The sequence below is a fragment of the Urocitellus parryii genome, chromosome 3 (genome assembly GCF_045843805.1).
Source record: "Urocitellus parryii isolate mUroPar1 chromosome 3, mUroPar1.hap1, whole genome shotgun sequence".
In the NCBI taxonomy this organism is placed as follows: Eukaryota; Metazoa; Chordata; class Mammalia; order Rodentia; family Sciuridae; genus Urocitellus; species Urocitellus parryii.
Genome location: NC_135533.1, coordinates 40,020,723 through 40,048,338, shown reverse-complemented (window position 1 = coordinate 40,048,338; position 27,616 = coordinate 40,020,723). Strand labels below are relative to the sequence as shown.

General features: G+C 32.8%; 1 protein-coding gene across 1 annotated transcript in view; it reads right to left on the bottom strand.

Moving 5' to 3' along the window:
- Foxp2 (forkhead box P2) overlaps positions 1 to 27,616 on the bottom strand; it is a 544,876-nt gene that overhangs the window by 145,355 nt on the left and 371,905 nt on the right. The window contains exon 5 of the mRNA XM_026408891.2: positions 6,054 to 6,143. Coding sequence (XP_026264676.1) covers positions 6,054 to 6,143 — 90 coding nt within the window. The remainder of the gene's footprint in view (positions 1 to 6,053; positions 6,144 to 27,616) is intronic.

Genomic DNA, 27,616 nt, shown 5'->3' with positions numbered 1-27,616 from the left:
TTTATGGGAATTCAGTAATTTGTATGCAATATACATTTTCTTATACAGCAATCTGAGAAGCAAAAGTACATTTATTAATTATCTATTTGCTATTTAACATTCATATTAAAGTATGATTTTTTCCCATTCATTACTGACCATGTTAGTACTGCTGATCCTAAGAGTTACTAGCAAATGATAAAGAACTAAGGGAATTAAAACCATCAATGTTGCAATTTAGCTAAACAGTGTTTCTGGATGAAGGTTCTCATCTTCATGGATATTGCTTGACATGGTTGACAAGATTTGTCTTTGGAAAACTATTCTTTCTTTGACCTCCCTTAATAAATCAAGTTATAATTTGATTTTTCTAATCTTTTCTTTCTGCTTCTTTTTCCTCTTGCTCTAAAAAATACAGATGTTACTAAGCTCCTCTTTGCAAATTATCTTTGTCAGAAATCTCCTCTACTCTCATGGATTCGGCTATCACTTGTGGATTATTCCACAAATATTTGTCTTTAGTTCTGACTTATCTGTCAAGCTCTCCTTTTAATTTTCTAAAAGCTGTACAATTCTACTTACACATCTTGCCATAACCATAAGCTCAACATGCCAAATGCTCAAGTCAACATCATGTCTACATAAAGAGTTTTTTAAGGATTATCCCTATTCCTGACTCCTCACAACTCCCCTCCAAGGAAATATTGTCTAAATGTACCATTGCTCACTAGATCCTCACAAATAGTGCTGAGGTCCTATCACTTTCATATTAAAAACCTTTAATAGCCAGGAGAAGTGTAGAAGAATTAGAAGCTCAGACACATTTTGTTACGAATACTTAAAGCAGCATTAGCAGGAGATCTATATTTAAAGATTAAGAAGTTTTCCTCCACACAAGCATGTTTTGCAGATGGGCTGGATGCCCCAGACCCTCTTCGATGGGGTGTCAGCCTTGAACAGAGAGGCCATGGATGGAAACATCGTTATTGAGGGCTTTTCTTCTCTAACATTAATGGAAACCTGACTATTTAATGCTACCTTATAAGAAATACTCTCTAATAGAATTGGGAAATCAGGACCACACAAGGCATTTTCTATTTTCAATTAAACTCTCTCAATTTTAAGATGAAGACACACTGCATTTGACTTACTGCTTATTTTTTTATATGCAAAAATATGAACAACAAAGAATATCTTTAAAATTTTAACTTTTCTAAATCACAATATATTGGTCTACTTCAAACTATATCTCAGGTCTTTTAATAATATTGCTTTAAGTAGGTGGAACAAAGTGTGGTTTGGCTAATAATGCTTATATACTACAAATTGATGTAAAAAATATTCAATTTTGTCCTTTACCAAAGCACATAGGAAATTCATCATTTCCTAAAATGCATTTAGCAATATCTGGTTATGTATCTGACAAAAGTTAGTATTTTCACCCAGAAGATTTTATTAATTTTAAAATTTTAATTGTTATACCTTATTCTTGATTTCAAATATAGAATGTGAAATCTTAGAATTACTGATTACTTTACTAGAGAATCTCTGGTTTTGTCTGCTGATGTTCATTTTAACATTTTAGAAAGAAGGAATAGAAGAAGGTAGAAATGATGTTAAATTGCATTATATCACAGCATATTTAAATGTAGATTATCAAAATACATACAGGAGTAAAATAATTTTTATATAGTTTGCATTTCTTCACAATGCAATTTATAATATTATTTCAAAGCATTTAAACAAATCTTTCTTATTTGTTCAAAAGTATATTTGAACAATCATTTCCATACATATGGAATGTAATTCTTTGATTCCAAAGCATTCATTTTGGCTGTGGCCTGTTAATAAGCAAGTCTGTTGTAACTGAAAACAAATTTTAAAAACCCATAATCATTAATTTATAAGATAATATTCAGCAAGATATATATAACCCCCCAAAACTAAGATGCCTGTCACTTCCTTCAAAACAAAAACAAAATAAATCTTAAACCATTTTAAATCTACTCCATCAGTTAACCCAATGTCTTTGTTTTAAAGATGTTAAATGATTTCCTCAAACTTAGATAACTATTTTATGGCAAAATCTGAATAAGATTCTCAAGTTTAATTTGCTTTTGCTTTTGACTATTCCATTCTTTAACTTAAGACAGAATTATAAAAAATTTATAATTTTTGTTACCTATTGGAAAATAAAAATTTATATTAGATATTATATATTAGATATTGACCTACAATGAAGGAGGTGATTACAGTGCTATATACTAATATTCATCTAAGATAGCAAAGCAATGGCATTTACCTTAAATTTACGTCTCTGCTCTGCACAGCTGTTGAAGAACCACAAGTCTGTCTCATGGCTGTAAATGTAACAAGAACAATAATGCGACCAATTTTCATATCTAAACTAAATGAAGTAGATTTGTCAAAGGCTAGAAAATTGATAATGTATTTTATAAAAAAATTAAATTTACAGATTTTAGAAGTGTTCATGTGTAAGATGTGTGTGTGTGTGTGTGTGTGTGTATGTATGTATGTATGTGTGCTGATTTAGTCTTTCTCACCTGGAAATTACTTTATGAAATTTAAAACATCAAATATTATCATTGGCTAACTTTTCTTATTATGGATCACTAGGGGCACATCAAATCTAGGAAATGCTGCATTGAAATAAAAAAGATAGATTAAAAGAAGAGGCCACCTTCTGCTGTTATTACTTGACTAAGTTTTTCGGAAACCTTAAGACTGATGATGAAATATCTGGTAAAGTTTAGGTTAACGTCAACTCCCATTTGCATCATGATCTTTATATATTATTCTTCTTCAGTATCTGATTAATCAATATGCCTGATTGGATCTATTCAACTGGTGTTTCACAAAACTAATAGAATATGTAAAAATGTTTCAAACACACATATTCAGATACCTATTCATGGAAGTGAAATCACTACTGCCACTGGTACTCAAGAGTGTCAGGTGGTATGATATTTTTCTTTTCATTTTGCATTAGACATGCTAATACATATGCCATCTGTAGCATCAGAAGCTGAAAAAATTGATATTAAAACAAAATAGCATATATATACATACACATACATACACTGGTCTGCTAGAAATAGACTCTGTTTCATGTCACACTTCAAATCTGGACACCACTTGAAAGAAATTTAGGTGAATGTTAACAAGCAACCAAATATTGTTCTTGTGATTTGAGCCATCAAAACAGTGCTATGAAATCAGTGTCATATCTTAAACTTTATAAAGTAGTTCTTTACCAGAACTATGTTTAAAATAGGAAATAGAAAGTTTCTCTATTGGTCTTCTAAAGATATTATTTCTGATAAGGTAAGAACCAGCATTATCTATTAACACCAAATTTCTTTTCTTGCAAGTGTAAATTCTGAACTACTTTCAATTACCCTTTGTAAATTTAAAACATAATCTCTAAAAATTTGGTTGAACACTTAGGCATTTTCTGTTTTCAATTAAACTCTCTCAATGAAGATACATGCATTAGACTTACTGCTTATTTTTTATATGCAGTTAAGTAGAAATATATAGTTAAGTAGAAAAACCCCCTACACTGTGAGAGAATCTTATAAAAAATTTTTTTAAATGTTAATTTCATATTATATGACTAGGATTTTTAAAAAATAATATTATTTTTTAACACAAGTAGCAAATAGTGCAACTCATGCTAAATAGTATTTGCAGATGCAAGGATATGTATTAGCCTAATATCCCCATTTGATAACAGATGTGTAAGCTAGTATGAAATGTTGTTAGATTTTTATTAGATTTTTAATATAATCTCAGACTGCCTACAGTTGCTGAGCTTATCAAATACTATGAAATACAAAAAAATGTAAGTTCTCATATTAATTGTAGTATATATTTTGGTGAGCAAATAAGTCTTCATTATTTCTAAATTCTCATTCATAAAGTCAATTTCTCATCCCCATAGGTTTTAGCAAGAGATCTCATTAAAATCACAAATAATACAAAAATGCTACAGTTTTACAGAATATACAATGGAGATATATTTAGATTAATATGCATCAGGAAACACTAAACTATAAGTGATACCAGGAAAATACAGTATGATGAACAACTGCAATTATTAATAGGTAATTTACAGTACTTTTATTATTTTACAGTAAAGTAAAAATTTGAGGACTTTTGCTTAAAAATTTATACAACAATTGTTACATGGACAATTTCTTATTTTAGAGTCTCTAATATTTCCACACTATATGTGTATGTTTTAAGAAAAATTATGTACATTTATATTATCAAAGTATCAAATCTTGATTCTAGTATTACAACAACCACAACAACAACAAGTGAAAAACCTAAAGCCCAGCCATTCTTTCCAGAGATACTCTGGCAACCAGCAATAAAGAAATTTCTACTTGTCTTAACTTTGGAGAGGAAGGAACAACTGAGAATTCCTCTACTTTGTCAAGAAATGTGACAAATAGAACAATAAATACTGTTTTTCATACATTCAAAACAGGAACTTCTTTCCTATTTTTGGCTTATGTTGCCAGCATCTAAATTTTATTTTCTACATAAACAAGAAAGCAAAATGCCCACTGTGAAACTACTGTGAGGATCAACGCTTCAGTTGGTATCTAGTGTGACTTCTACTATCCACAATTTTCTGTTAGGTACATGCATGGAGAGACTCATGGGATCAGGTAAGTATAGAAATACTATACTCAGTGCTATAGCTTTAGGAGTGATATGAAGTGAGTAAAGTGTGTCACAGAGTTACTGATTAGTTAAGAGAATGTGGGATTTTTTTTAAACAGGAAAAAAATTTAAGAAGAATTTAGACTCAGACTGATTCAATAAAACTTTCATTTACAATTATGGCAGACATTATGCTTTAGACTCTGTTAAACATCCTCTACCCCCAAGTCTCTCCTCTGCCCACTCACTCCCACAAATGACTTTGTTCCCAAGAAAATATGTTCTCTCAGATTTGTTTAGAGACCATAATGTAATCCAGTTTTGGGGTAATAAGTAATTCTGAATTGTGTGGATCAGTAGCCTATAATTCTTTGTCATACAAACTGAGCTTCAGAAGGATATCATGGAAGACTTAGTTGCTAACATCTGTGAGTACATCTGAAAATGAAAACAGACAGCTAGGCCATTAAAAAAATTTTAAAAAAAGATTGTTTTGTTAAAATAAGCAATAGGAGAAAAATACTAAACCCTAAACGTGCCTTATTAGAATGTATGTAACACATGATTCAGGAAAAAGCATTGCTTCTCTTTCAACAAAGCTGCTGAACACTTTGAAAGGCACTTCATCCAACTCCAGAATCCACTTTCCAACCTTCCAAACGTTTTTTTTTTGTTTTTTTTTTTATGTACACCTTAAAAATGTTTTTTTTTTTTCCCCAAGAAATGTCCCATACATTTTGGTTAAGAATACTATGTAAAACAATGGCTATACTATGTAGCAAAAGTTACTTTAAAAGACATACACATACTACCAGTTTCACAGGACAAATATAAGTGAGTAAGGACAACAAACTCCAGAATGTGTTTTTATAACTGTAGCAACAGCAATAACTCCCTGGCGAACTCAAACAGTTTTTTTGGCAATGGTGGAGGTTTTCTGCATTTGTCACTTGGATACAACTGCAGAAGGGTTGTCTAAGATTGCTTTGTTTCCTTCCACATCACTTTAATGTGACTTTACTTTTTTTAGAAAGAATTTTCACATTTTTACCTACATGTGAATAAACCCCATTAAAATCTCCCAAGGGAATTTTTTTTACAAATTCTCTATGCTTATGTATTCCAAATATAGATCCTACATAATTTTTGTTATTTTTTTTTTAATTTTCCAAGTCAACTTCTTGGAAACTTTTGAATCTTATGCTAATAGAAAAAAATGTTTTTCTCTTCTAAGAAAAATGAATAAATTCTCTTTTGGAATTAAAATGACCTACCAAAGCAAATGTAATAATCGCCTGTATATATACAATTGTGTCTACACATCTGTATTATGAGCATCTTTTAAAATAAGACCCTAAGGACAGGAGTGCTTTACTAACCTGCAGTGGTCTCTGTTTATCACTGCTTTTAGGAGATTTCAATCCACTTGTTTGCTGTTGTAAGAGAAGTTGTCTTGCTGCTTGCAGAGCCTAGAAGTAAGAAGGGGATGATATCTAAATATTTTTTGTTTAAAGTTAAATTGATTATCAGTTACTTTATATGAAAACCCTCACCTCCCTTTATAGTCATTATTCTTTTTTTCTCCAAATATGCAAAAAATTCACAAAACACATGTATGCAACTTTATTCAAAATCATAAAGTTGCATGTAATCCTGTAGGAAATTAATTTGTTTAAAGTGCATAAAGGAAAAATGATCAACTGTATCAATAACCCCATTTCTACAAGGAACTTGTCTTTGAGTGTTGAACTAAAATGCCCACTCCCTTTTAAATTATCATTCAATTTGCATTTTCATATTACAATTTTGAAGCAAAAGCAGTAGACTTCAAGTGTTACCGGAAGCTGTAATTAAATTTGACAAATCAACATCAGATTATCTTGAAAGTGAATTAATAAGGATTTTCACTAAAGATTAAAAACACTTTTTTTGTACTTACAATTCAAGGGGAAACCTCTCCTCTGACAAAATAAAGTGCAGTTTTAATGCCAAATAAAATTGAGTGGTTTTCATTTGCATTCTTAGCAAAATCAGAGAACAAAGAAATTACCACTCAACCAATCAGGTTTGTTTCTATGTGTGACAGAATACCAATCAAAATAGAAGATGTTTTCATTTATTTTTATGTTTTCTTACCCACTCAGGAAAATAAAACTTAACATAAGAAACTAATGTAAGCATTTCATTTACATGAGGAGGGGCAGTTTGGTGAATGTACTATATGAACTTATCTAACAAAAACTAGGGTCACAAAACAAGATTCATCTTAAATTATTTTAAAGGTAGCAATATATACTACCATTAAAAAACAACAACAATAACAACTTTTTTTAGAGCCTGTATTTAAAAATTCATTTTCATTCTTAACAACCGAGTTCAATGAACACTAGGGATGACAATTTTCAACACATAAAACTGAAATAAATCATTACCTTACTTTGTTATTTACTGTTTTAGAATGCAAGATACATTTTTCATAATGAGAAAAACGTCATTAAATTAATATTCTTCCATAATAATTGAGATTCTCAGCTGATAAAAAGTATAATTTTGATTGGAATCAATGATCTGGTTTTTAAGAGAGTTTCTAGTATCCATGACAACAGTTGCTTTGACAAGATGTGCATATGGCATTACACTGCCAGCTGGTGTGAACAATGTTTGAACTACTGCATTGAGATGCTGAGCAAACAGAAAAAGTTGCCACGTCTTAACCCTCAGGGAAGGCAGTCATCCCCTGATCAATTATGAAAAGACAGAGAGAGGGCTGCTACAGTCTGGCTCCAAGCAAGTTTTCTGAGAAGGCAGGCAGACATAGAAACCAAAGTAAACAAACCGAATGCAGGAGCACCATCTCCTAACAACATTGATTTGTCTTCCCATAGCAGGATCTGGCACCGTTTGTCAAGAGCACTTTTTACATTTGGAGACACACTCACTCATGACGATTTTCCTTTTGTCTCTTAAACTTTGCAAGTAATCACAAGTCAAACTAGATATTTCCAAGGATGGCACATGCCAGTGAACTCAGGAAATTCATTATGAGAGTTTGGTTTGAAGGAAAAACAAGTAAATATCAATTCCATAATTACTTTATTACAAGACTCACTGAAAAATCTCACTCAGTAGTCTAAATAATAAAGATTTCTCCTTTTAATTCAGCTTGAAAAATTAAATATGAGTTGAAATTAACTAAATTAATTAAATTTTTATGGAAATTACTATACTGTGACCTAGGGTGTGTCTATATAAAACTTTCAAGATTAAAAAAAAAATTCAGTCAATTATTTTTCCTGTTGATGACAAAATCCACACAAAATTTGGCTTCTTTTTTCATATACTTACTTTCTTCTTTAGAGATGATAGTTCATCAATATACAGCTTTAGTTTGTATTAAGTTCTGTAGTCATTTATTATCTAAAAGGATTCTTTTTTTTTTAAAGGATTCTAATGAACAATTTGGAATCTTACAACCATGAATTACTAGGACTAAGAGCAATTATCAGAAATCATCTAATCTGATCCCCACCTTTTAACAAATGGGAAAAGTGAGGCTTAAAGTAATCAGTTGCTTTACTCAAGGTCACAAAACAATTTCTGAGTGCTTTGTTCAAGGTCTCCTGGCTTTCTGGCCGCAGTGCATTCCAGTGGGCCACATTGTCATTATTCTGTCAAAAGAATCCCTAGATAGGAATGGGTAAATTTCTAGTAAGGGAGACTATTTGACAGTGTAATGAATTATTCCTTATTCCTAAAATGAACATGTCCAATTCTTGAACTTAAAAGGAAAACAACACAATCTTTCTATATCCTGTATATATAAATGCATAAAAAACTGTCATAGAATATATGTTCTTTTTATGGCTAAATGTCCCCATCATGCTTAATTTCAAAATCATTATGTATTCCACCAATACCTGATAGAGCTCTGTACTCTTGTATAATCTTTATCATCTGATCAATTATTACTAAGAGAGGTGCAGTATTCTAGAGTTGGATAAAACCTTAAAAATTGTATAACCTCACTTTTTCACTTTGTAGATAGGTAAATGAAGGACCAATACTATGATAACTTAATTAAATCACAAAGCAGTAATAGAGCTTTGTGTCTTTTTGTCTTCCAAGCCTAGTACTCCATCCATTATATTCCTTAATTCATCTCAATTCAAACAAGAAACCCAATGGAATATATGAATGCTCAGTGGATAAGAAAAAAAAAACACTAGAAAATTAGATATAGGAAAGCTATTGCTCATGAAAATATCACTAGCCAGAAGCATATACCTGTATTGTTGATAAAGGAGTAAAAATAATGATGGGACACCACATGACAGCTTGGTACAAAATGCTGCCACTTTCAAAGTACTTTGGTTTTCACATGCATTTACAGTTATCTTTAAAATAGTTGAGGGTCATCTTCCAATACAAACACTTATGAAAAATAACTACTTGCCTATTTCAACATTCTTTTGTTAGCAGCAGAGATTGCTATAGTAAACATTAAGAGGTAGGAGAACAAAAAACAATTCCAAGAAATCAGGAATGATTTAAAACTCATAAGCAGGAATCTCTGGCAGACTGCATTCTGACTGCATGCATCATATGACATTTTTATTTCCAGTATTCTTTGGGGCTGACTTTCAATAAACAATTGCTCATAGATGTTTAGCTCATTTTGCAATTTATTATTGTAGCTACTCAAATGATGAAAGATTAGGAGATAAAACATTTTCATCAATATAAGGTACTAGGTGTCAACTTACATAAAATATTAATGTGAAAATTACTTACCACTTCTATTGATAAACAGAAAAGATAAATTCCAGGGCCACTCATAAAGTTCTACAAGTCAATTAGGTATTATATGGTAATCCTCCCTCCTCAAATTAATTTAGAACAAAAGGCAAGAACTGTTTACAAAATTTCCTTTAATAATGACTGAATCTGATTCAAATAAACAAGAAAGAGGTTTCTAAGGCAGCCAAACCATATCTAGTTTCCAAAAACACATTTGTTTTGAATTAAGGGTGCACTTCACTTAATGACATGATCTAATTTTAGTCAACCTAAAGAAAATTAACATAGGGTATTTTCAAAAATTGGATCAGATTAAATGCTTTGAAAAAGGGATAAAAACATTTATAAATAGATTTAAGGTACACATTTTGTTGGCCAAGGAGGTGTGAGAATGCACATATTTTCCAGAACTGAGTGCATTTTGCTCTAAAATATTTATTGAAAATGTCATTCCGAACAGTTACTGTGTAATTCCGACTAAGCTAAACTTTTGAAAGAAAAGCAAAGTTTAAGCACATCACTCTTCTCCAGTAGTATTAACTTTAAGTTTGTGATGAACTAAACAAAAAGCAATTCCATGCAGTAGGTCATCATGAGAATGAATTTAGGGTGAAAAAACTTTGTAACCTGTCAGAAAAATACTTTCCCTCCAGAGAAACACTGAATTAAAATTATTTGAGACTAGTTTAGAAATAACCAGTAAAACCGAAAGTGTTGAGTATGCTTAGGTTTATAAATAACTTTTTTTCTGAGTAAATAGATGTATATTTTGGGAAGAAACAGACATCACTCATATCTCTCCCCATAAAAATAGGAATGCTTAACCTATCAGCCTGTTGCATTTGAGACATTAAAATGAAAAATGACATCTACGCCCATTAATATCTTCAATGTATAAACAGCACAGCGTGACACATTCTTGAGAGCTGAAGGCTACAAAATCTCTCTGAAACATAAATAACAAAGCACTCAGAAGCATATTTGATGTTGATATTCATCTCTGAGAAAAACACTGCTGCCTAGGCTTCTTATGAAAATAGATGCAGCCCAAATGGATCTCCTGTAATTGGTTTCAGATAGCGAGGTCAGAAGAAATATGATACAAGAAACGATTATGTGGAACAGGCGAAACAAGAATGTTTACACAGGCCCTCCCTAGTTATACTGACAAGGGTGTATACTTTGCAGATAACCAGAAAAAAAAAATTGCCAGCAGGACATCCAGAATTTTGCTCCTCATACTCATATATGTTAACCTTTAACATGTTATATCTTTAAAATGCTACTTTGAACACTGAATATAAAATAAGTTTCCAAACAGAATTTCATTTTCTAATTATTTCCCCAACTGTAGTTGATAAAAACGTATATTCAGATTCTTCCACAAAGGATATGAATTCCTATTCTGTTCGGCCTTTCTTCCTATTATGTTCCTGCTAAGGAGAATATACTGATAAATGTAATCTGAAGTCTCATAATGCTATTTAATAGAAGAAAATTAATCATCTAATTGTCATAACCTATTTTCAAACAGCAATCTATCAGAGTGAAATTATGCATCTGTAGCTATTGACCCTTCATTTTATCATGCCTGATACATAATTAGACTAAGTTTGTTGAAAAAAAAAGATAATTATTAGAAAATATATTTTTAAATAATTGTTTTTTTACAGTATATTTTATATAAAGTTAGAGAATAAATGTGTGGATATATTGTATTTGTATTGTACATCACTATGGAGGCCAAATTTAAAAGGTAAAATCATTTATTGTAGATTATAATAAGAGTAATTACTTACTAAGCTTCCTATTTACTAATCTAACGTTGGGCTTTTTGGGCTTAGTATTCATGCTGTAGATCCAAAGAAGAGACAACTGAGGTGTTGAATCTGTGATAGATCTTCAAGTCCGCCTCAGAAGCAATGAAGTTCTAAAGATTCTTGTCTAAATTCTATACTCTGAATACCCAGTGCAGCTGGAATCCACTGGAAGACCTCCAAAACCCTACTATGGAATAAGCCTGTTAACAGCAACTGATGCTGAGACAGGTTTTGTTTTCTCCAATCTCTAATCATGCACTTGGTTTAATGGCCTGAACATATTCTCTTCAGAGCCAGCATTTCCCAGTCTACCACAAATGAAATGAGTTATCCACGTATTTACGTATCCATCTTCTCCACTCTTCTGATGTTACTGATAATGATGTGTTAATAGATTATCTAGGAGAACAATATTACCTATAATCTGACTCATTAAAATTATCCTTCATATTTTATGGAATTCTGCCCAACTATAAAATCCCCAAGTATGAAATGTAAAGATGAATTGGAACCAATTTTATTAAAATGATTTTACAAGACTCTTTTTTCATGGCATATGTTCCAAAAACTACAAGGATTTTTAAAAAATATTATTTCTAGTTGTGAATGAACACAATGCCTTTATTTATTTATTTATTTTTTTATGTGGTGCTGAGGGTCCAACTCAGCGCCTCACATGTGCTAGACAAGCACTCTACTACTGAGCTACTGCTACAGCTCTACAATGATTTTTGTGCATCCTCTTCAATATTTATCTTTTTGCTATGAAATATTTTATTATTTTCCCCCAAATACTCTGAATTTATATTTTGATTCTCACATACTAGCGATTTTTTTTTTCATTATGAGACCAATATCATCTTTTGTTTGGATATGGATTGAAGACTCATTATTGCTATCTTGCTATAATTTTTACTGGCATATTAGATAATAACTGAAAATACATGCTACTAAATTATAGCCCAATATCTGAATATAAACTATTATTTGAATCCTTTGTTTTGGATTTCCTTCTCAATTTGAAAGATTGCGGAAGAGATAGTGTTGGTAAAATGTTTGGAAGGATAAAATACATAAAAATTACTTGTCATTAAACATTTTTGTAAGTATGCTCATAAATCAAGGGAAGAACTAAACACTGCATACTTGAGGAGACAAGGTGTGATATGAGATTGTTTCTACCTCTGGGGAGTTTACATTTAATAAGGAACATTTGGTTGAATGTCAAAAGATCATAAACAATGCTAGCTGAAAACAGGAATCACAAGAGGTACCATCAAAATAAAACCAGCAGGACTTAGAATGGATAGGAAGAAACAAAGATGATTCCAAAATGTAAAGCTAAAGGTAAGGGAGAGAAAAGCATACTGCTGCTCCAAGGGGGGAAATCTGATCACAAAACAGCCTTGGAGAGAAGATCATGCTGTGTACCTCCTGCCATCATAACCAGAAGATTCCTGAACTGGAGTAAATAACCCAGAGCTTTACGTTGACAGTGGTCACGTTGATAACAGACACATAGATGTAGGAGATGAATGGGTAGTTAAGGCAAAAAGTTTTTTAGATTGATGATAAAGAGAAGCAAGAGAGAGGAAGACTCAAGGTCTAAAACTTGGGGAATACTTTTTTTTTGGGGGGGGGAATGACAAGATAGTGAAAATGAAAACAGTGAAGTGTTAGGACAGCTTAGTATTAAAAGTCAAACACACAGACCAAGGAAACAGAGGATACAATAGAGGATATTGAAGGAAACTCACTTCTACAACCAGCTGATTTTTGACAAAGTTTCTGTGAACAGGAGATGGAGACAGGACAGTGTTTTCAATAAATGGTGTGGGGAAATTGGGTATCCAAGTGCGGAAGAATGAGACTAGACCCCTAACTCTCATCAGTTGCAGGAAATAAGACTCTAAATGGATTAAAGACTTAAATGTAACTGAAACTGTGAAACTACTAGAAGAAAACAGAGGGGAAATGCTTGAGGACATTGGAATGGGCAAGGAGTTTCTGGATATGACCCAAAACCACACGAAACAAAACAAAAAGAGAAAAAACAGGATTACATCAAACTAAAAGGCTTCTGAACAGCAAAGGAAACAATCAACACAAAAAAAAAGAGACAACCTCTAGAATGAGAGTTGGCAAATTGTATGTATATGACAAGGAGTTATTATCTAGATTATGTAAGAAATTCAAAGAACTCAATAGCAATAAACAAAGAACAAACAACAACAACAACAAACCAAATCACTAAATAGCTTTATTTTTAAAATGACCAGTAGATCTCAACAGACATTTTTTAAAAGTAAATATCCAATTGGCTGATACAAGAAGAAAAAAAAAAAGCTCAATATCCCTAAGTATTCAGGAAATACAAATCAAAATCATTAAATTAAAAATGGAACTACCATATGATCCAGCAATCTTACTATTGTATAGATAGCCAAAAAAAATGAAATTAGTATGTTGAAGAAACACCTGCATTGCCATATTTTTTGCAACACTATTCACAAGAGCTAACTTATGGGAGCAACCTAAATGTCCATCAACTGATGAATGTATTAATAAAATGTGGCACGTATATACAGTGAAATAGTAATAGTTAGCCATAAAAATGATGAAATTCTGTCATTTGTGACACCATGATGGACCTGGAGATCATTATACTATGTGAAATAAACTTAAGCACTGTATGATCTCACTCATATATGGAATTTAAATAAGTTGATCTCATAAAGAACTTGAGAAGAATGGTGGTTACAAGGTCTGGGTAGTGTAGTGGGTAAGGAGGCATGGAGCAAGATTGATCAATGGTTACAAAGGTACAGTTAGTAAGAAGTTCTGGTGTGCTATTGAACAGTAGGGTGACTACAGATAAAAGTGATGTACTTTACATTTCAAAAAGCTAGAAGAAAGGATTTTGGAAGTTTCCAAGGTAAAGAAATGATATGTGTCTGAGTAGATACGTTTAATCTGATTCAAACATTATACAATGCACACACACAATGAAACATCACATGGTACCAAATAAATATGTGTGATGTTTATTTTTATATATTAGGTAAAAAGATAGGTTTAATTAAAATGACTTCCTAGCCTGGAAGAGTTAAAATAGAGAATTACATACAATATACTAATTCCACCCCTAGCTATATAACAAAAAGAACTGGAAACATATGTTCCTATAAATAGTTGTATATAAATGTTCATAGCAACATTATTCAGAATGGCCAAGAGGGGTAAACAACCAAATGTCATTCAACTCATGAACAAAGTACAATGTATCCAGAAAATGGAAAGATGTTCAGCAATTAAAATGAATGTGGTACTGATACAATATAGATGAACCTTTATTCCAAGAGAAAGAAGTCAATAAGAAACTATCACAGATTAGGTGATTCCATTTGTGTGGAATGTCCAGAATAAGCAAATCCAGAGACAAAAGTAGATGAATGGTGGCCAGGGCCTGGAGGGACAGGAGAATGTACAGTGACCACCAATAAGTAAAGTGTTTCTCTTTAAGGTAGTGAACATGTTCTGGAATCAGGATGTGGACATAGTTGTAAAACCTTGTTGTTACAAGGACTGAAAGGGAAAATAAAATCATGAAAGGAAAGAAGGATGGATGCTATTTTCAAACACCAAAACCTCAAAGAGGCTTAAGGAGTGATGGAAGTTCCTCTCAATCTGATACTTTCTATGTCACCCATCAAATGTAAATTCCCACAGATTATTGTAGTGGAAGTTAGATTAGAAGAGTTACGAGGGAATCCATGGGGTTGGGGGCAGGAATCATGGCCATAAATGCAAATAATTATTTTGATATAAGTTGTTTTGTTTGCCATTTGTCATTTGATGAGATTAATAATTAGGGAGGAATGAATACCTTAATACATAGGAGAATTGAGAAAGTTCCCAGAAAGGATGGGACAGTACTATGTTACCGGGCAGGTGATAAATTTGTCAGGAGAAGGAACACATCATCTTCTAAGAGAGGCTGGAAACATGGGAGTACAGGCAACTCTGACAGGCAGACAAGGGAAAGGGAAAGAGGCCACACCAGGTGGTCTCAATTAATTCAGAAAATAAGGACTTGTAGTTGTGTACTGAGGATGAGAAGGATCCGGATTTTAGAAGACAGAAAAGGAGGGGAGCTTTTAAATTCATCATTCTAAGAAATACAGCTGATAAAGTAAAAAGTGGCATTTACGATATTGTTAGAGTAAGGAACAGGCCTCTGCACACCCAGGCAGCACAACGTAGATGGGTGGCTTCTGGAACTGCACAAGGAGCTGCCTGCTCTCCCAAGGCAGGACCCCTGCATCATTACTCCTTTATCAGTTTTTGTAATTTTTAGCCTGGCCAAGGTGACTGGAACCTCTGATTATATCAAGGATTGAGAATGAGTCACATACTCTGTAGACTGGTTTTGTGCATTTTGAGGACTGATGATCTCTAGTTTTTAAACAATAGCAAAAAAAAAAAAAAAAATCTGTCCATGATGCTGGTACTTTTGGCACAGCCGACTCTTTTAAAGCTTCCTTTGCACCTGAGAGAGAAAGTATGATGTGACAATGTCAACTAGGTCTCAGAAGACATCTTTTACTGCTTCTTAGTTGACAAATGGAGACTACTTAATCACACTGAAGCTTCATTTTCTCACCTATTAAATGCAGTCAATAATACTTAATTCTGCCTATGGGTGATTTGTGAAATCAGAGAGCATGGTGTATTTGAAAGTATTTTAAAAGCTAAAATGTAAAGTGGTATTATTCCCAGTGAAGACTTCTGAAGTATTAGGATTCCTCTAGCGGATGTCAGTTCTTCCAAGTACATGACACTGGTCATTTGAGACTGACTCTTGGTTCTTAGGTTGATAGTGACTTTGCTAAATAGGTATGTGCATTTTAACTAAGGGGCCTGGCATACTGTAATTTCTAAAGTGTATTTCAATTTTTAGTTATCTGCAATCTGTTCAAGTAAGAAAATGCCCACTGATGAGAAAAAAATATCTCATTAGCTTCATGTTCTGTGATTTTTTGGAAAGTTGAGTTTGAATTTGCTCTGAGAATTTGAGGATTTAAGGGGAAGAGTATAGATAGGAATGTACTCATAGACACACCCCTTCTTTCCTCAGCCCAGCACAACATCTACATGAATATATATATATATATATATATATATATATATATATATATATATATATACACATTACATATGTATAATATGGGAAGTGAAAAGGGCAAATATGGGGTTCAAGAAAGACAAAAAGAAAGAAGAGGAGAATGCATGTTTATTAATTGCTCATGATATACCAATCATAAGTCTAAATCCTTGCACATACTCTCTCACTTCATCCTCAAGACACCCCACTTTTGCACAGGTGTGTGCACTGAAGAACAAAGCAGGTAGACCATGCACCCAACTGTTCCTATGGGATCTGAAGTGGAACCGGAATCTGAACAGATACCTGGCTGATTTAAAGCCATGTTTTTTCCACAAGGGTTAGTCGGGAAGACCACATCAAGGAAAAGACTTTGACACAGAGACTCAAGCGAAAAGTGGTTGGAGTATGGAGAACAGAATAGATTCTGAGTCCTTAATAACATTACGAGTTATATCAACAAGAACCACATGAAGAATTGTGGGATGCTATCCAAATTATAATTCTTTTTTAATTGTTTTATGAAAAAAATAAGACACATAAGCTTCTAAGGGAATTTTACTCCCCTTAAATGATAAACTCTCTGAAGTTAGTTAGCACTTGATTGAGGAAGTTTGCTACAGAGAAGTAGTCAATATTAAGGAAAAAAATTAATAAATATCAATCACAACCAACCAAACAACAACAAACTCCTCTTCTGATAAGTAGTAAGTAAAATGTACTATTTTCTGATGGAGTTGGAAGTCAGGTTGCCAGTAAAATAAAGGATGCCCAACTAAATTTGAATTTGATTTTTATTTGCTAAATCCTGCAACCTTAGTTAGAATTGAGTATTTCAGAATATGTTGTTGCCATCACACCAGGATTTTTATTCCAACTCTTTCATTTAAAGGTAAAAACTACTGGTCATCTCATCAGTGGAATTGGTTTGGGGCCTCAATAGTAATAAAGTCAATTTACCTACATTCACAGATTAGCTAGAGGAATGACCTGGGGGCTTGGTTACTTTTCAGTGTGAAGCGATGCTCATGGGGCTATATATGGAGAGCAAAAAGGCAAGGTGGACTATCCCAAAGAGGAATTGTACACACTTTTCAAAGAGCCAGACCAAGAAAACCAGAGGGAACGTTACTTTTAGAGTTCACATTCTGGTTTCTTGCAATTGGAGACATAGATATGAAACCTTGTGAAACTTTGGTTCTCTATTCACTTTCCCCTCAGCAAAGAGGAGGATCAGTGGTCAGGACCCTTGAGGCAAAGATTGTGACCCTGCTTGACATCAGGGGAAAGAAATGCTCTTGCAGATCTAAGGAAAAGGGCCTTGAGGCAGAAAGTTTCTGCATAGGTAATTCAGAAGTTAACAGGACAGAGGTGGCAGAGCAAAACTGTTTGAGAAGTGCAGGTACAGGTATGGGAGGTTCAGAACCTCCAAGAGAAAGCCCCAAAGCTAAAATTGGACTATTCTTAGAAGCAAAATGACTCAGTTGCCAAAGAGGCCTCAGAATCCCAAGTTATAATCCCAGAAACATTCAAAGTTTCTGTGTGACCTCATTCCTATCATGGATGACCTGTGAATAAATTTCTTCTTCCCAAAGTTTACAACTTACTAATTGGTCTCATAGGATAACTGAAATGGTGAAACATAGAAAATTCGTTGACGAATTGCTGAGGGAAGTATTGCAATTATTCAAAAATATTTATAGAGTGAATGAAAGAAGAAATACATTTAAATTAAAATCATAGAATTTTATATTTTTAGGCTTCATTATTTTCAATGTAAACTATGAGTACATATTTGTGTATGAAGAACTGATCCTATGTTACATTTTGAGGATAATCCCCAAAATTAGGTTTTAGAGATCTTGGGCAAACTAACTTTAGGAAGAAACCCAGGGTATTTCCATTTTTTTTTATTCCAGCTACTACTGAATTTAGGTTACATTGCCTTTGGCATATAATGTGATTAGCTGAAATCATTAAATTACACTGTCATATTTTTTAAATGAAATAATAGTGATAATCATCATCACCTGAATACATCAATAACTACATCATTGTATGTTTTACGGAGTCATCGGGACACTTCTCCTAAGCATTTTCTCTAGTGCCCTGAGCTTTTTAAAAGTTAACTCTATCTAAGAGGATGAAACATATTTCTGACTTTAATTTGATTTGCTGTGATACCTCTCTTATAGAAAGTACGCATATGAATAAAAACTACAAGCATTCACCTAGAAAACAGTGCCCAGTAACAATTTGAGAATGAGAAACTTTTAGGACAGAAACTTTTAGGACAGCTTCTTGCTTGCATGAAATGATGTGATAGGACTCGGTTTGAATCCCTAAGGTTTAATGTTTCTTCACTGCTGTGTCTTCATTCTCAAGCTTAATTCTAATATGACAAGGAGACATGAGAAAGCTGGGAGAAAACATGAGTGCCTGCCTCACAAGTGCATCCAAAAAATTTGCTCAGTGACTCACTTGTTGAAGATGCACATGAAATCGAAAGCCAGGGAGCAAGACTCCACATCCTCTTTAGCACGAATAATAGTTCTACTCAACACTCCAACTCACCTGATAATTTTATTTATTATTTGAATATATTCAGTGTTTCTAAATAATCTTTATGTCCCCAGGAATGCACAGCATGGTAGCCTGCACCTTGTCACTCAAAAGTTATTTAACTAAAAAAAAAAAAGTTTCTTTAAACATTTCTAAACTGGCAAAACACAGGAATAGCTTAGCCTGCTCCAGACATTCGAAATATAACTTGTACACTAAGTTAAGTGATGAGACCGGCATTCCCTCCAGGAGCCATCAAAGTGCCTTCTGCATCAGAAGTTCTCTACAGACCTTAAACTGGTGGCTCAGAAAGACTGACTAGGGATAAAATAACACTAAAATTAGCACAGGTAAGATTTCTTTTCCTTAAATATTGTATACTCAAGACTTTTCAGTAGTGATATTCTTTATCTCTGTCATTGTTTTGTTTTTTAAACACAAAAAAATTACTATTAACTGCTGGAAATTTTTACATTAGAACTCTCAATTATTTTAAGAAAAAGAATCTACACCTGTGAATATTTTTGGTTCAGTTTAAGAATCTGTTTACATAAAATGCAAGTATTTTCATGCTTTTTCAAGATTCAGTCACCTATAAAATCAGAATCCTTTTAAAATATTTTTAATTTACTAATATACATATACTGATAGAAGTAATATACGTAGAAAAAAAACTTATTTGGGCAAAGAAAATGCAGTTGTTTTGAATTAAAAACAAAAACAAATTTCAGATTCACCAAAATACAGCATTATTTCTAATTCTTAGAAAACATATTAATTTAATGTTTTAAAAATTTAAAAAATTATTAATATTAAGTCTTTTCCAATTTTTGCATTTTAAGTAATGCCATAATGAACTTTTTAAATAATGCAACCTTGATATTATCTACCCAAATTTATACATATTCATATGCAGATAATAAATTTTGATTCATATTATCATAATACTCCTTCAGAATACTTGTATGCATCTGCAATCCCACCACAGAGCATGAGAATGACGGTTTTACAATCCATACTACACCTTATCACTCCTTTTTGGTCTTTTTCTAAACTTAAGTGGCAACAGTTGGCTTCTCATTAGAAATTGATATTTTAAGTATCAATTTAAATGTTTTCAACATCTAAATTTAGATGTAGTCAACATCTAAATACAGATTTTTATTCATTTTAGTAGCCTTGTTTAGAATTAATAAATTGAACAGACTGTTGTAACAGATACTTCACTCCTTGATTAAACTAATATTTACTATATTCTTCCTCTGTTAGGGACTAGAGATGAAACTGTGTACATGCCAGACAATCTTTCTGTCCTCTCAGTTTGCAATTTAATGGCTCACAAGTAAATAATTACCTGATAGTTTAGTATTTAAGTATTTTTGTTTTCTCATTATATTACATACTATATGATATAGATAAAGCATATTGGTCCTATTCTGCCTCTAAAAAGAATCATTCACAACATGGTAGACAAAAATAGTGTGAAAAAGTACTCTTCATTAAAATATATGAAAATTCCACATGGGGTGAATTATATGTGATTAGCACGGATGACAATACTTTGAATGAAAAAACTAATGTCCTCTCATTCCAAAAGTAGTTTATATGTAAAGTGAGAAAGGACTATTAAAAAGCAAATAACCCATAGGATTGATAAGGACCTAGTTATTTTTCCCTGTGACAGAGTGTATGCTAAAATTTCCTTCAAAAAGTGGCTTTCATTTTGTAATATGTAAAGTTTCTGCCTAAAGGAATAGTTATTGAAAGCAAGCTATTTAACCACACATTTTTAAGGCAAATGCTCTCCAATTTAATGTTTCTCTTCTTTAAGTTAATATTGGCTTGTTACTGGAAAAGAAGCACTTGAAAGAATGCTTATTGAAAGAGAGATGTTTAATGGATATTAAAACTTTATTTCTGAGGGTCACACTGGGAAGGTGCTTTGCAATCTTGGAGAAATCCCAAATGGCCTGAGGTCAAAATGGCCCTTTTCTCCCAATGTCTCAAAAGATATTAAACCTCTCATAGAAGGGGGGATCTGTTGCCCCCACAAAGGCTTCTTAAGATTGCAGAATGATCTATTTAAGAAGTGCGCACTTTGTCTTGGCGGACACATTTTGGCACTCTCTTGTGATTATCCTCATTTACATAGCTGGCACCTACCAGGGCATTCACCAGAGTGGAACAATAAGCTGTGCTTGCTCCGATCATCTTCATCTTGAAGGTAAGCCATTATCCTGAATCCCGAGACATGCTACTGTGAAGTCCCTTGGCGTTTCTACCACTATCACTCCTCTGTTGTTATAGGAGAATGCTTACTGCCAGAATCCTCTGGCAGAAACTCAATTTCTGAGTCCAATACTAATTCATTACAAAGTCTGCAACAGCTGGGACAGTGGTATACACAAATGAGGCATTCTGAAATTTGAGGACAAATCCAAAATACACACTCAGGACTTTCCTATGACTCCATAGCCATGGAAATAGCTATTGGGGAAAAAAGATCTTGTGAACATTTCATCTTGCCAACAGCAAATTAAACGTTAGCAATTTCTGCCTCAATGGAAGTACCGCCTCCCTGTGTTTCTATTACTAAGAACTGTTTTAAAGGTCCCAGTATGCCATGTTTGCTGTATCTTGGAAACAAGCAACAAAACATAAAATGTAGGGGAGAATACAGAGGAAACCTCAGCACATCTATTCACAGGACAGTCATCACTCTGAAATCAAAGGTAATGCAAAGATGAGTTAGAGGTAGACACCAAAGAAGAAGGGAGGAGTAGGTAAGAAGCAGGAGAGAAAGTAGGAGATGACAGTGATGAAAATCGTGACAATGAGCAGTGAGACTTTTACACATTTTCTTTAGTTTCTATGGTTACTTACTTGAAGAAGTTTATCAAGTAAATAATGAAGTTGATTAAATCAGCCAAAATTTTAAATTTCTTAACATTTCATAGATCCTTGTGTCAAAAATGCTGGTATTGGTATAGGCAAGGCTAGAAAAAGTATTTTTATTATACTGTGGTAACTGTATAATATTTCACTATCAAACATTTTTTCATCTAAGTTAGTTAATCAATTCCCTTTTGAAAACAAAATAGAATCATATCACATACAAGGAAAATTAAAGACACTTTTTCATTTCATAAATTTCTTTGAATATTATTAATATACACAGATATAATGTGAAGCATTAACATTTTGCTGAAAAAATAAATTGGTATATCTCAAAATATATTACTTAAATTTATTTTGCAATTCTATATGCACTGCAGTGCAAAAGAAGAGAAAAAATGCATACATTTATAAATAAGATAGAGGTTCTTTTCATGGGTTACCTGAGATGCTTAGAAAATCAAATTGAAAATACAAAATGTGTTTATAGTATCTATAAATATAACAAAATACTACAGCATGAATTTAAGTAAGGAGTTAAAAGCTTTGTGAATGAAGAATGATAAAACATTCATAAATTAAACTGAAGAAGACACAAATAAATGGAAAGATATAGCATGTTCATGAGTTGGAAGAATTAAGAATGTTAAAGTATCCATACAACCCAAATAAATTTACAGATTCAATGCAATTAAAATTAGAATCCCAAAGACATTTTTCTCCCAAATAGAAACAATGGTCTTGAAATTTCTATGGACTCTCAAAAAACTTCAAACAGTCAAAACAATATTGAGCAAAATAAACACTACTTGATCTACAACTTTATAAAGCTATAATAATCAAAACCCCCATTAAAAACAGATACATTGGTAAACAAAACTGAATAAAAAGCCCAGAATTAATTCCATGTCCTTACAGGTAATTGATTTCCAATAAAGTTGCCAAGAACATATAAGGAATAAAGGACAGTATCTTTAATTAATTGTGATAGAAAAACTGCATATCAGTTGGCCATCTTCTGGATATGCAGAAGAATAAAATTAGATTCTCATCTCACAACACACATTGCAAAATCAACTCAAAATAGACCAAAGACTTAAAAAATAGACCTGAAACTACAAAATCAAAAGAAACAATAAGTGAAAAGCTTCTTGATTTTTTTTTGGATTAGCCCTAAAAGCATAGGAAAATGAAGCCAAAAATACAGTAATGCAATTGCATCAAACTAAAAAGTTCACAAGAAAAAATCAACAAAATGAAGAGACAACCTATAAATGGAAGAATATGTTTTTAAACCACGTCTGATAAAAGACAAATATCCAAAATAGATAAGGATCTCTAACAATTGAACAATAAGTAAACAAGCAGTTCTATCTAAAAGTGGGCAAAGGACCTGAGTAGGCATTGTAAAGGAAGACACAGATGCTGGTCAACAAGTGTAGGAAAAAATGCTCAACATCATGAATTTTTAGAGAGATGTAAATTAACTGCACAATAAGACATCAACCAATACCCATTAGAATGTCTCTTATAAGATGAAAAATAACAAGAGTTTGTGAGGAGGGCTGGGATTGTGGCTCAGTGGTAGAGCATCGCCTACCATGCATGAGGCACTGGGTTTGATCCTCAGCACCACATAAATGTAAAATAAAGATATTGTATCCACCTAAAACTAAAAAAATAAAAAAGTTTGTGAGGATTATGCAGTTGGTGGAAATGCATATTAGATTCATTATGAAAACAATATGGAAATTCCTCAAAAAGTTAAAAAGAGAACTACTACATGACACATCAGTTCCACTACTGGGTACATCTCAAAAGTGAATGAAGTTAATTTGTTGAAGAGACTACTGCACATCCAGGTTCACTACAATATTATTCACAATAGCCACACTATGAAATATCCATATCCATCAACAGATGAATAAATAAAGAAAATATGGTACACATATGCAACAAATACTATTCATCGCTAAAAAAAAGAAGGGAATTCTGTCATTTGCCACCATCAGGATAGAACTAGTGGATATTATGTTAGGTGAAATAAGCAAGGCATAGAAAGACAAATACAACATGATTTCCCATATAATTATTTATATAATAAAGTCAAATTCATAGATGTTAAGTATAGAATAGCAGTCACCAGAATGAGGTTGGAGATGTTGTTCAAAGGACACAGAACTTCAGTTAGGTTAGACAGGAGAAACAAGTCAAGAGATATATTTTACATTTTGGTAACCATAGATAATACCAATATATTGCATAATTGAAAGTTGCTGGGGCTGGGGTTAAGCTCAGCAGAAGAGCACATTCTTAGCATGTACCAGGTCCTGATACCCAGCATCATGCCCAAAATTGCTAAGAGAAAAGATTGAAAGTGTATTACCTCAAAACACTGAAAAGTAGGTTGCCGCAGTCTGGCTGGGCACAAAATAACCAGGAGGTCATGAGCCACTTGTAGGTTCAAACAGGAACTACTTTATTGCCAGAATCCAATGGGAACTCTCTAGAACTTCACAGAATCTCCGCAAAAACCAACGGGAACTCAACGGGAACTCCACGAGAACTCAAAAATAGCGGGCTCCCAAGGTAGCAGGAGCCGCCTTATTGCCGGACAGCAGAGGTTTATATACACAACTGAATACACAGCTTATTTCAATTTAGCATCATCCAATTACAGCAATCAGTCATTATCTTAATAATTATATACAGCTTAACTTAATTATCATCATCTTAATGGCTCGATGGCGTTACTTCTCAACCACTCCTTCTGGCAAAATGCCAGGCACCATCTTGACTTGGTTATGGCTCTCAACAGTAAGTGAAATAATGCATATAATAACTTTATTTAGCCATTCCGAAATATATACATATGTCCAAACATCATTTTATACAACTTAAAAACACATGAATTATTACTTGTCAATTAAAAATTTAAATGATAAAATCTATACTCAGGCATGAGTACAATGCCACAAATAATTTCATACAATAGTAATAAACCCTATCTATATAGAATTCTATTTTGGATTAAACTAAGCAAAAGTTGGCCATTTACTATATGCCCTTTGTATGTGATATTTAAGAATGGGTAATTTAATAATAAATGGCCCCAAATGGACATTTAAATAAGAAAAGTCTACTACATCAGATTCTAAAAAATTAAAACTCTTAGTTGAAATTTACCTTTGAGAATAATAGTTCACTCTGCAGATTGATATTTAAATAGAACTTCAGGGGGGAAAATGTGGACAATACTGAAAAATAAACCAATCTTAAGGGCTCTTATTTTCAAAATTCATAAAATTTTGTAATTATTTTTGATTGACACATAGTATGTGTACAGATTGAGCTAAACATAATGCTTTGATTTGTGTATATATAGGATAATGATCACCTTAGAGTAATTACCATATCTGTCACTTTAAATTTTTATCCTTTCTTCATCATGTGTAAAAATGGCCAACATATATGAAAAAATGTTCAATAGCACTAGCAATCAGGAAAATGCAAATTTAACCCACAGTGAGACATTAACATAACCAATTTAGGATAAAATAAAACAAATAGTGGTGAGAGTGTGGAAAAAAGAGGAACTCTCTTACACTGTTAATGGGAATGTATTCATATACTCATTAAGGAAAAGAGTATGAATATTCCTCTAAAAGTTAAAAATGGAACAACTATATAATCCAGAAATCCAACTACTGAGTATAAATATCCAAAGGAAAGAAAATCAAGATTTTAAGGAGACACCTATTCTCCAATGTTTATTGTAGCACTATTCCAAATGGCCAGGACTTGGAGCCAACCTAAATGTCCATTAGTGGATAAATAGATTCAAATGTTATACATATGCATAATGGATTACTACTCAGTCCTAAAAATTAGGAAATCCTGTTGTTCACTATAGTATGGGTGGGCCCAGAGGAAACATTGTGTTAAGCAAAATAAATCTATCACTGAAAGATAAACACTTCATGGTTTTACTTACACATGAAATATAAAGGTAAAAGAATGGTTACCAGAGAATGAGGAGAATCAGGGGAGGATGGATGAGGAGAACTTGACCAATAGGTACAATGTAATTAGTAGTAGTTAGACAGGAGGAATAACTGCTGCTCTTCTAGAGAACACCTGAGTGAATACAATCAAGAGCTCTTCTATATAAATTTTTAATTAGGAAAACTATAAGTCATGCTAAATTCTTATTTCACTTCACTAAGGATGGACATCTTCTATAATGGTTTCCTATGCAAGTGGTCATCAGAATCACGGAGAAGTCTATTTTAGAAAGAATGATTTGGGGGGCTCTACTCCCAAATATTCTGATTCAATTAGGTTTGTAGGCAGGTCTAGGAATGTCGACATTTTAAAAGTTCCCCAAGTAATTTTGATTATTAACCATGTCCAAGAACTATTGCTCTACCAGGTAAAATTCTGATGACATTATTAATCATACTGGTAATTTAATTGTAACTGTAACAGTTACAATTAATATTACTGTTATTATTAGTAGTACTTGTATCACAATGCATTACTCAATTTATGGGAAGTAAAAAGGTATCCCCTAACCATTTGTTGGTTCAGTTTCTACTATATTTTATTCACAAGTGAAACTACAATGACAGAATCAAAACATTTGCAAGCTTAAAAAAAAAGCCTGAAGAATAGTTCTTTAAACCCTTCTATACAAAGGTTCCTAAAAAGACTAAGAACAGGACTATCATATAACCCAGCTGTAACACTCCATGGAATTTATCCAAAAGCAAAGTGAGCATTCTGTAGTGAGACATGCATACCCATGTCTATAGCAGCACCAGTCACAGGAGTGAAGTTATGAAATCTGCCTGGCTGTCAGTCAATAGATGAATGGATAAAGAAAATGTGGTGTACATACACAGTGAAATTTTTCCGAGTAATAAAGAAAAATGAAATTATGTCATTTATCAGAAGATGAATGGAATTTGAGAACATCAGGCTAAGTGAGATAAGTCAAAATCAAAAAGTCAAGAATTTGTATGTTTTCTCTCATAGTGAAAGCTAGAGGTTTAAAAAAAAGCAAAATGAAATAGAAGAGGCACTACTAGAGTAGTCAAGAGGATTGGGGGAAGAAGGAGAGAAGGGAAAGAGAAGGTCTGAGGAATGAAACATAAAATTAAATGATGTGCATATATGAATTAAATTCTACTATTAAGTGTTATTATAATTCACCAATACAAATTAATAATAAAAATCCTTCAATATTATTCTATGGAAGTAGACCTAGAGAGGCTAACTAACTTACTAAGGTCAGAGTACTTTAACAGTATTAATCTGACTCCAAGAATCCAGAGGGTGTTTTTTTGTTTTTGTTTTTAATTTTTCTCATTATTCCACTAGTTTCCAAGGCATATATACCTACAAATAAAATTAAGACTTGAATAATTCAGATTATCCCATTCTTTATTTTCCCAAAGATGATTCCCTTCTTCAAGACAATATTCCTTATCCATGCCATCTCTTCTAGAGAGCTGTATGGAAGCTTTTGCCTGCTTCCCTATTCATGCTGTGGGAAACTTCCCTCTGTGATTCCATGAGAACTGTCAACCTGCAGTCACTTCATCTCACTCACCATGCCAGGCCCAGAGCCTTGGACATCTGGATTCAGATAGGAGAAATCCAGAAACTATTATTATTTAAGTTACATGATGGTTAAAAAGAA